The sequence below is a fragment of the Fundulus heteroclitus genome, chromosome 7 (genome assembly GCF_011125445.2).
Source record: "Fundulus heteroclitus isolate FHET01 chromosome 7, MU-UCD_Fhet_4.1, whole genome shotgun sequence".
NCBI lineage: Eukaryota > Metazoa > Chordata > Actinopteri > Cyprinodontiformes > Fundulidae > Fundulus > Fundulus heteroclitus.
The window spans coordinates 25,201,223-25,213,300 of NC_046367.1; the positions used below are offsets into that span (position 1 = coordinate 25,201,223).

Below are 12,078 nucleotides of genomic sequence, written 5' to 3' on the forward strand. Positions count from 1 at the left end.
CTCTGCCACTGGACACAACAAGTCACCACAACTCATTAAAGCGTCTCTTTGTTTGGGTCAGATGTATAGCTGGTAATAGCGGCCTGTAACTTTAACTTCAACGTTTGCTCGAGCACTCAAAAGTCTGTGCTTTTAGCTTCTGACAGAAAATGTGCTCATAATAGCAAAGGTAGAAGGATTTAGTGTCAGTACGCTTTAAAATAACACCAGAAATGCTTTATGTCGGAAAAGGACACTTTTAAGTGACAGAACGATTCATGTTGGTATTAAGACAAAATCACTGATAACCACAAATATTAAGGTCTTGATAGAGGTTGTGGGGAAAACTATGGGATTACCACACACATATTATTATCTGTGGGTATCCACTTTACATTCGATAAGATATATCCAACAATTATTTCAGATTTACAGTATGGGAGACCAAAGTTTGGAGTCTGTGAGCAGACAGAAAGACGTTACTTTTCCAACATCAGAGCCTGTGAACTCCAAATCCCTTATAACACAAACAAAAAGAAAAACTAAATTTCTGGATGATCTCAACAGGTTGTGGCCAAAATAATACTGATTTGAACACTTTGTCCAGTCGAGTTTCTTTTCTTCTTTTTCTTTCTTTTATTAAAGTTGCTCACTTTTCCTGAAAAATCAAGTCACACATAAAAAACATCTGCATAGGGTTAAGTTACCAGTGAGCGGTTTCCTTCCTGACAGGAGATCACCGGCACACCGTGATTAAAGGCTTTAATATCTCCACCCGCGATGCAGTCGTCTCTCTGCAGCTCTCGGTGGCGTCCCGGTGCGCTGCGTGGGCCACGTATCTGTCTGTGGCATGATAAATGCAGCAGTAGGGCTCACTTCTTCATGCATGTATGCTCAAAGAAGAGCTGGTGGTGGTTGTGATGGATGAGCCGAAACTTTGGGTGTGTGGTCCAATCACTGAACAAGTCTTTATTTTACACACACGCGCTCTCTCTCTCTCAAAGTACTTTTAAACACAGCTGTGTTCTTTAAGAAATCAATGTAGTCTGCAGCAATGTTTTTTTACTTTGCTGTACCTTTACGCAATAAAGCATGTTCTTCTCTCTATCTGATCTTCTACAAACCATTTGGGTATGTAAACTTTCAGGAGAACATAGAGGTCTACTAATTCATTAAGCTTTAACAAGGTACAGGACATATTTTTTCTATAGCTGTTTGTAGCCTAAGCCTACAAACAGCAGACACAATCTTATTATCTTAATGCGGTTTGTACTGAATAGACTTTTCTTTCTCTATACCACGTCAGAATTAACATACCCCCTCTGAGTAGTCGTATAATACATAGGGAAGTACCTGGGATCAGTGTATTCTGATGCTGGGTGTGTCTTTGATAGGGCTTGTTGCTGTAAATCATGGACAGTTCATTGCACACTTTGTTTTTTCTGAACCTTCACTCTGACATAGCTTTCTATGCATGTAAAAATGTCTGCATACTTCAAAGTCTGTATCAAAGGGATTTTGTTTTCTCTAAAATGCCTTAAAAAACTGTAATGAATAATTTAAAGTAAGAGAATACCTGAAATCTCCTCCAGGTACTCTTCAATACATCAGTCTGAGGCTTTCTTTTTGTTTCATGTTCATCTGGCTTCATCGAATTGACCAAAACACAGAACATCCGTTCTGTACAATCACATTTTTCTACCACTGCTGATGCACTTTAACCATACAGTTCAGAAAGTTGATGAAATCTACAAGTGGGTGCAGGATGGGGAAAATAGGTGTATTTGCACATGTATTCACAAAATACCTTTTTCAAGCACCTTAAGATAAATGATGCATCTTTTAATCAGCCACTGGTTAAAATTATGACCGTTACAGCTATGAAGGTTACATAGAACGTGCTGAACTGTTGTATGAGTGAACACATAATTATGTTAATTAATTTCATGCAAAGCATTGCAGGCACACTACACCAATCAAGATTCACTCACCTCAGCATGCCAAATGCTTGTAAGTGGCTGACGTAGCAGGGGAGGTGGTTCTCTTTTCTCATAATAATATTTTTGTACTCATAGACAGTACATCAACAAGACTGAGCTTTCATCCCGGGCAAAAATCAAATATGGAGAAAAATAGAATAAAATAAAACCAAAAGGTGGAAAACCTACTCTGTCTTGGCACAGTCAAACTATGGGAATTTGACACTCTTCTTCCTAATAAGTATTATATGAAACGATGGCACATCGTGGGCGAAATCTGGAAAAGGGTATCTGCTTGCAGAGACCTGATGACCTCAAATCCCTGAGGAAGATTTGTAGGAAGCCAGACCCGAGATGACAGGCCAAAATATTACAAATCTTTACAACAAATGTTTCTAAACAGTGAGACTTACGGTTCTATAAAAATACATTTCCTTTCAGGTTTGTTCAGTCATCCACACAACACAGACTTATGTCCCACTTCATTGAAATGACTTTTTGGAAAATATGGATATCCAAAATAATATTCAAATACTGCAAAAGCCTGATTTTTGTATTTTTTTCCCTGGTTTAGTTCCAGCTGTCAGAAGCTGTCGACACCTCTCTGATTTTTGCCTCAATCCACTCTGAGGAACGTCTGACGTGCAGGCGCCGCCTGGACCACATTTGAATAAGCCATTTGTGTTTACAATATGAGCCACGCTCGCGCACAAACACTCAAAGAAAAAAAAAATAACAGGGTGAATTTGTGAAGCACAAAGAACACACTTGACAGTGTTATCAGCAGTGCGCTGGTATGTTGACTTTGTAATGTATAAGCAGTATGGTAGAGGATCAAGGCGAGAATGTGTCTCCGGGCTCATATTAGAGGTTGCATTGAGACAGTCAGTTCCCAGCTTTGATCTGCACTTTGGAAAGGATTGCCTGCCTGGATTCTTAAGAAACACTTGGCTAAGTGAGCACTGTGCAAAATGACAGATTTTGTACTCTAACATCCTTCTCTGCTATCCGTAAAAAGATTTAAATTTGTACTGTTGCTGTTCAAACCGCACCTTCCTCTTGTTTAAAAAAAAAACAACAACGATTTTAGTTCTTTCTGAAAACGCTTCGACACCCATCCAGGAGTCTTTGTCAATTCTGGTAGCGACTCCTGGATAGGTGTCCAAACGTTTTCAGAAAGAACTGAACGATTCGATTTAAGCCTGTTTGCTGTTGCGATGACCCTGATAACTGAGAATCTGCACAGGCAACAATGATTTTAGACTTTTAAACCTGTCTTTTCCCCCCTAACACTCCTGGGTTTCATGTGAGGGCTGTGAGCTAATTAAGTCGGTGATAAATGATTGAGCAGAGGTTTCACTGTTTACCTGACAGTGACAAAAGGCTCAGCCTCCAGCTGTCGGATTTGACAGCTCGCGGTGAAGACGACTGTACCCAGGCTCTGTCCAGCCTTGGCTCCTCATGCAGCCCTGCCTCCTGTCATCCTGCGTACTTGAAATGTGTTAGCATCATTACAGATGGCCTCTGTAAATGCTGCTGACAGAGGTATAACTATCTCCCATAACTTTTAGCTCTCAGTGGCAGATGCTTGCAGCCAGACCCTAAAACAAACGGTTAACATTTGTCACGCTTTCTGTGGCTGCCACAGACCTGGATGCAGACCAGGCTGTCTTCAGAGCAGAAACCCTCACAGGGGTCTGATGGTCACACATCATTTGCCGGCCATGATCAGGTCTTAGAAACGTGCTGAAAAGTCTCTTCGGGTTACAGCAAAGACTGTGTTTTCTAAAGACTTTTGATAAAGTGTCACTTTTTCATGCATTTGTTGTAATTTTGTTGCAGAAATCCCTCGCCTACACTTCGAAATCCTGACCAGTGGTGCAGAAGTTTCAGCTATTTCATCAGCCAGTAAGTTTCATGAATTTAACTCGAACCCTGAAACATGTGTTTCCCCCTGGTCTGCAGGTCTTAAAGCAGCACAAAGTTTTGGTTCCCTTTTTTTGAAACACATAGACAACCCCCGAGCACGTTTTTACATCTGTAAAATAATAAAGTAGCATCTTGAGTCAAGATGCTGGTGCGCTCTTAGCTGCTGGTGGCATTAGTGGTTTAACAGGCATGTGGGAAAATGTTTAGGCAAAATGAGATGTGAAAAGAAAATCAAACACCAGTCAATCAAACACCAACCCAAGAGTATTTATGTAAAGGGTATATATAGTCATTTCTGAACCTTTTTCATTTTCAATTGTTGTCAGGTTTAAAGCTTGACAGCTGTATTAATTCCCCTGTTGAAACGTGAGAAATATGTAAAACAAATGACAAGTTAACTACTGAAATTTAAAAATTTAAGACATATGTAAAGAAGCCACAAAGGAAGGAAAAAAAGCAAGCAGGAAAAAACTGAGAATGCAGCCAACAGTTGCTGAAACGTGACATTACAGCTTGGCCATCAGTGCATAAAACAATGTTCAACCAAAACAAAAGTAGTAACATAAACTTACATTACAGGGTCAGAGAGGGGAAACTTACAGTATATTGTGATTTCTCCAGTGAGTAGCCAGGAAACAATGTCTGAGAGCAGTAGAGACCTGACAAACCGGCACCTGCTGGAGTGACGTTAAAAGCTCTCTACTATGTACCCAGTCACCACAGCCAGGCATGCCTGCTTGTACCAAGCAGTGTAATGTAAAAAAACTCAAAAGGGTAGCTCACCACAAGTTCAACCTTTTTTTGCAGACAAGTTGTATAATCTGAGCCTAAGTTTGCCACTTAAATGTTACTGTGCATTTTTTTTTTTTTTTACATTTTCATGTAATCTTTTTTAGTTCTCCCATGTTTGTCTTAAAATCGTCGTGGTGCTGCCCTCTTAGGGTTGAATGGTGTCTATTGCAGTTGAACTTTCCTATTGGTTGAAACGGTACATGCTTTCGCCATTATAGCCCATTTTGGATATAAAAGCATCTCAGTCAGACACTGGCCACCTTTGGTAAGCAGTGTTGCCAAGTCTGCTTATCATAAGCGACTTTGGGCTTATTTTTCTCTAAAGTTGCACGTTTCATGAGTCACAAGTTGTCTTTTTTTACTTGTTTTTGAACATAAAGTTGCTTATTTGGGCTTAGCTTATTTTCCGATAGAAACCCCTTTTCCTTGATAATGTGCCTGCGCATTGAGCCATAGGCGTCCCCCCCCCCCAACTATTTCATTATCCTCGAGCAAAAAGATGTTTGGTGCTTTTAGCGGGTCAGGAAAAAATCTTTCCACTTCATCTGTTTACTCCTGTGTACTTTAACTATATTTCTTCTACAATTGATCTTCAAGGCAAAAGTGCTAACTCAGTCTTTTTCCTGTGTTACCAAACAGTAACTGAATATCCATCAAGCTAATTACAATTAAAGGGTCTTTTTATATCAAGGCTACACTCCTTGTTCTTTGAAAAACAAATGAAAGACAATGATATTTATTTTGTGTATCTTTCATATTCTCTTATTCTTATTTCTAGGTTTTATGGTTCTAAAATATATTTTCCCTTTAAACTGTTATTTCCGTTTAACAAAGGAAACAGCTTTAAAAATCCCTTATGTGAGTCCTCATGATTTGGTTATAGATAAACCTCTTATTTCCATAGGTAAACGTGTGGAAGTCATTGCTGCTCTTTATTAGCTGCTTAAAATTAATATGCAAAAAGCCTTTTGCTTCTGCCTACTCCTTTTGAGCATCATTGGAAATATTATGTGGACTATTTGCCAAACTGATAAAAAATCTGTTGCTCACTAAATAATACTAAATAAATGTGTTTTATGAAACAGAATATGAGCAAAGAAAGCATTAGGATTGCTACAACTGTGCTTCACAGTCAAACTTGCAGTGAGCTTTATGTGTGTAATATTAGCAAACTGCTCATACTTAGCAGAAATTTTACCTAATCAATGTAAGAAAGCTTAAAATAGTTTTGTTCATTATTTCCACTATTTAAACATCGAAAACATAAAGGGGGTTCTTGTCAGGAAATAACAGTTTGTAGTGTCTTCTTAAGGATCCAGGAGAACAAACAGGGAGGGAACCAGCATCTGCCACATGATGGCAGTGATGAAATATGATTAACCCAGCTCCTTTTAATGTATGTGATGTTATTTAAAATGGTTTACCTAATTTACAAATTACACATATGCAATCAACTCAGGGGCAAACTGCTGAAGCTCAGGGATGTACAGTAAATATGGTATATAAATGCACAACACAAAAGTAAATCTTCACTTAAACCATTTTTACATGAACACTGATGAAAATATCACTAACAAACAGGTTAATAAATACATTTAAAACATGTTGTGGTCAGCATTTTAATATGTAGTTGGCTTCTCGCTTAAACATCTATGTCTTCAGCATAAAGCACTTTTATTTGTTTCAGGTGAAAAGGCAGCGAGAAATCAGCTGGTTACCAGAAAACTGAAGATTTTGAATTTGACTGACTTTTTATTTCCCTGTCAGGAAATGCACCATAAAAATGTGCTAACAGGACGCATCAACAACAGCAATCTTAGGTGTGGAAGCTGTTACCGAAGGAAGAAAATTCAAATTGAGACAATTTAACTATAAGTATACAGCATACTAAATGAATTAATAAGATTTTACTCTGATTATCGTCACTAACGATGAGCTTCAATGAATCATACTGCTGAAATAAAGATGCAAGATAACAAAAAGTGCAAACACTCTATGATGGGCACACACTGTGATAAAACAGAAAATGTCAGGTTGTATATCCGTTTTATGCAAAAACTGTAAAACATGAAATGCCATTCGTCAAACTTTAGTGAGCAGCTGGCAGGAATACATAAGCAAACACAGAAGGTTCTGTTTCTGGTATTTTATCGCCAGATTATATCAGTCCCCTTGTCTTTTCCTTTGTTGACGTTCATCAGCATAAATCTGCTATAGAGGAACAAACAAATTCAGCTGAGTTATCTGTTCAATCTGAGGCCCAGATTACTTACCCGTTGCTCTGCTGTGCAAAGCTAATAATGTCAGGGTTGGCTCACAACGGTTGCCTGGAATATACAACCTTAATATGTGACTCAGAGAGCGCTGTTCGCCTGAGCTGTAATGAGAAAATAAAATTCAATTTGTTGACTTTGTGTAGGCGTGGTTTCTGCCTAACATCTATGCTTGTATGGAACAAAGAGCAATTGAAGAAAACAGCCGACCATCTGCCCTGAGGGCCTGTTGGCTCTCTTTCTTGTGTAACTTCAGTTATTGATTGGACCATTATGGTCCAGTCACCTTTCCCATTCATGCAGCACCTGGTAAATACTTAGTTTATATATATATATATATATATATATATATATATATATATATATATATATATGTGTATGTTTTTTTTTTCTTAGCGTGGTTGCAGAGGGTTTAATTGGATACTTTTTATTTGCAGGTTTGTAATTTGTGTGAAATGGTATCAACATTAATCTCCTTAGACAAAGCCCAGGGGCTGGACAATGTTATCAAGCTTCGCAGGCTGTTTGTGAAGCCTTTGCAACCTTTGTAGGCCTGCATATGTGTGTGTGTGTGCGTGTGTGTGCGGGCGCATGTGTGTGTGTTCAGGGGGAACTTGGGAGACGGGAGGAGGGACTCTGGATAATAAATCCATCACCAGTGTCTCCACTTGGGCAGCCAAAGAGCTGACTTGGTTGACAAAGTGGCCTTCCGCTCCGCATTCTGGCAGCACAGCCTGGCTAATAGCAACAACCTCTGCTTAATGCGCTGACGCTAATGAATTCATGGAATTAGCTTTCAGAGCTGAACAAACTGATAAAAGAAACAGAATTTCTGCTGTGATTAGGTGAAAGGAGCTAGATGGCTGCTCTGTCTCGCATTTACTCCGCCTGTTGGTGTTGTTATGCTCACACATACACTTTCAGAAGCTGTAATAAGCCGATAGCTGAACAATCAAACACCAATCCAAGAGTGTTTACGTACAGGGTAAATATAATCATTTCTAAACCTTTTTCATTTTCAATTGTTTTCAGGTTTGTAGCTTAAGACAGCTGTGTTAATTCCCTTGCTGAAATGTAGGCAATCTTTAAAACAAATAACGAAGAAGCAAGTTAACTACTGACATTTGTTGAAAATTAGGAGATTACAGACACAATGGCAAAAGACCGCCAGTTATGAAGACCAGTTTTCAAGAAAACTAAAGTTTTGAGCCCATTCAGGCAGAACTGGCCCTTTTGAAATTTGTGAAACTTGGTTCTCTTTGTAAGGACACAAAAAAGGAACATTTTAGAATGTTTGTTTGACTTTAAGACCACCTTAGATAAACCGAGGTCCTGCACAAGATTTTTCAAACAATGTGTGATTTGTGAATTTTAAATGAGAAAAACGAGGAATCTGAGCATCCTAACACTTGTCGATATCCATCCGTCAGTCGGTCTGTGAGGATCTACTGGTGTCTGATCAACATTTAATGAGTTTGTAATAAATAGTTTTTTTCCCGCTACAGAACAGGCTTTGTTGGGGCAGCAGTTATGTGATTTGTCGTGTATTGGATTGCAGTTGTGTAAGAACCGCCACTGACTGCAGCTAATTTTCATGGATAAATGTCTCATTCAGAGAGATTTAATTTATAATTTCACTTTTAAAGCGATCCCTGGATATCGGCAGATGTTCTGAAGTGTCTGAGGACACATAAAATGTAGAAGCCACACATGTTTTCTGTATAAACCAATGGGCACCATGCTGTTACATGTATGGTACATCATCAACTGCAAAAGGAAATGTTGATCGTGTTTTAGAGAGGTGTGGCAGAGAAGTTTGTTTTAAACTTACACCACTGAACCTGTTCTGATTTTGGTGGCTTTGCGTCACACATAAAAAAAACCCTCCAACAACATCCGTTAAAGCATAAACTTGTATCTGAAACAAACTGAATGAGGTGTGAACAAAGGCAGATACTAAAAAGCACCGGGGTCCCCTGCAGAACAATCATATCTGCACACTACAGAGGGGACAGACAGCTGTGGCCCACAGCAGATTCTGTGAAAGTGACCGTGTAGTACTCACACAACGCTGACCCAAACTATCAGCAAATAAAACACGCTGCTGATCTCAGGGAAACTGTTTCTAATTTTATTTTTATTTTTTTTACTTTCAACAATGTTCAGGTGATCCTGCTAAGGATTTTAAAATATGTCATCCTAAAGGTTTCTTCGGTTTCCTGATAACTATGTCCCCCCTTCTTCTTCTGTTTTAAGGTGTTTGATAAAGGACTTTGAGGCCCGGCCATCTGTGACCCACCTGCTGGAGCACCCCTTCATCAAGCAGGTCCACGGCAAGGATGTGGCCCTCAGCCAGCAGTTAGCAGATCTTATCCGAGAGCAGCAAGAAGTTGGCAGCAGGACCAGAACCAGGTTAGGCTTTTAAAACCTATTTGCAGAGGAAACGACAAAACTGTGGCAAAAGATCGTGCTGCCTCTGTTGGGTGTCCTGCAGGTTATCAATTGCGTGCTGGTACTAGGTCTGACCAGTAGGGGGCAGCCTCTCATTTTGTTATGTTCCTGCACATGAAGACGAGACACAGAATATGGGAATTACAGTTTGTGATTAAAGATAAGCTCAGGGAGTGTGACTAATTCAGAAGGAGTGATTGTGACGACTATCTTGAAATTAATAAAACCAATTCAGTTAAATGTATGTTTAACTATTTGTCTTGTCCACCCAATTAAGCCCCTGATTGGAGGGATAAATCTTCGGATGTACTTTAAAAGAAAATACAGCATTCTGCCACAATAGTGAGGATGATAATGAGGTAGTTACTGGTTTGCTGTCACACAGGATCCACGTACGAATAAAAGAGATTTCTTGAGGTTGGAGCTTCGCTCGGAGACCCACAGGGCGTAAATGGCAGCTCAAAACTGTGACCATTTTATTGGAGGAATACTGACTCTGGTGATGCTTAATCTTCATTATAAAAGAGTTTGCTGAAGCTGCCCTTGACTGAGAGGCCTGATGCCTTGCCAGCTATGTTTACTCCCGAGAGCATGCAGAGCTGGTGCCTGAGCCTGATCCCGAATTCCTGTCCACAGTGAAAGTGCATAATGGGATTAGGAGCTTGTAGGGCGAGAACTGGGCTCGCCCGGTTTAGTCTCCCATGCCACTGATCGTCGAACAATGAAGCAGATAAGAATAAGAAAGACGTAGGGAACTTAAAAGTAGCTGCCGTAGGTGGAAAAGTGTGATTTACTTCAAAGCGGGAGAGAGTCAGACGCTAGAGGTCTCAAGTCCTCCTCCAAAGGGACACGAGGACAGGGAATCACTTTTTAGGGAACACATGCCAAGTGTATTCCCTTCTCTGCTGCATTCAGAGTATAAAATTAAGAAAAGGCAGCGGAGGAACCATTGACTAACCTGAAGCTAGAATATTTTCCCTCCTATGATTGATTATTTATTGTAATAGAATATAGATATAACTGCTGGATTGGATGTCTTATGATTTATTGTTTTCAGGATTGAAAAAATTTAAGTTTTATGTCTTCTTTAAGAGTATAAATTTCCCACTCACAACATACTGCTATGTTTTCAAAAAGTTTTTTTTAATCCTTAAAAGGTTTCTTCTATTTTGGCTTTGTTTTTGTCTCCCTCACATGTTTCAGATCATAAAATAAATGTAACATCAGCCAAAGATAACCTAAGTATAGATTAAAAAGTAATTTTAAAATAATGATTTTGCTTAGAAAAGGCTATCCAAACCATCCTGGGCGTATGAGAAAACATTACTGACTAGTAAGTCGTATAACCCTTTGGCAGCAATAGTGTTTGCATACACTCTTGTTTTCATAATTGGGTTTATTTAAATAATACAAATACAACTGCTGATGGCATCTATAAAAATATCCTGGAAGGTCATATGCACTGACATGAAGTCAGTTTTTCCGTGCTTTAATTTGGCTGAATCCTAAAAGGTCCAGCTGGTCGGCTGCAGTGGGAAGAAGAGCAAAGAGTTTCTTGAGATAATAAGTAAAAATCCTGCTGCACACAGCATTAAGACAGCTTTCAATATTTTCACAAGAGGTGATTAACAACGAAGTCACAGACAAATTTCATTGTGCAGCTCAAACATTGCATACCCAGCATTCAAGCAGCAGAGATGTTTTAATTAACTTTAATATACATTATGTGAAAATCAGACAAACTAACAAAAATCTATTTTCCCTGAAGCTTTCATTGTCAGAATTTGGACAATGTTGTATCTAGGGGTGTATTCACACCTGCTGTCACGTTTGATCCACTTTAAACGGACCAGAGTTTGTTACCCACTTGGTACAGACTGTTTGCGCAGGTGTGGATCCACTCAAGAAACCCAGATCTGGGCAAAACAACTGGACTGAAACTCTCTCTTAGAGCTGGTCTTGGTCACTTCCAAACAGACTCTCATGAGGTTCGCTTCTGGATGTGAATGCAAAACGACACATTCACATCCACCCACCTACAGAAAACATATGCTTCTTTTGACTTAAGCCACCGTAGCAGCGAATGTAGTATTAAAATCATTCCTGATCCACGATCTGTTGATTAGCACTGCTGCTGCCAGCAGGCTGCGGGACTCCTTCAGCTTGAACGCATTTTCCGACGCCGTTCCAAAATTAGAAACAAATGTCTCCAAACCTGCGTTGAATGAGCTGCTCTTGACACTTAATCATTTAGCAGCTGCAATAACAGCTCAAACAAACAGAGGTGCAACACGTTGGATTTCTGCGGTAGTTTTCCTCCATCTGTGCTCTGTCCCGCTTTTGTCATTTCTGTCTAATGGGAGCGATGATCGTCACACGCCTGGCTCTGTTACAAGTGTCTTTCACATGCAAAATGTACAATGCGAAGGCAAACCGCACCAGATAAAAACAAAAAATAAAGTCCGCTTTTGGTATGGAACAAAGGACTTTGCTGGTGTGAGTACAGCTGCACTGACACTATTTACACTGTATAGTTCCTCACAAACAAATTCTTTTAGCCTATAATTTTGGCCGTCCTGCAAGTATAAGTGGACCATCGGCTTCAATACTGATGGTCACAGCTGGTCAAACTGACCAACCAGGCCATTCTTCAGATTAGTGCAAAAATCCAGCTG

The 12,078-nt window shown here is 39.6% G+C and overlaps 1 protein-coding gene across 1 annotated transcript in view; it reads left to right on the top strand.

Annotated features, from left to right (window-relative positions):
- myo3b (myosin IIIB) overlaps positions 1–12,078 on the top strand; it is a 116,666-nt gene that overhangs the window by 22,487 nt on the left and 82,101 nt on the right. The window contains exons 9-10 of the mRNA XM_036139273.1: positions 3,801–3,866; positions 9,209–9,364. Coding sequence (XP_035995166.1) covers positions 3,801–3,866; positions 9,209–9,364 — 222 coding nt within the window. The remainder of the gene's footprint in view (positions 1–3,800; positions 3,867–9,208; positions 9,365–12,078) is intronic.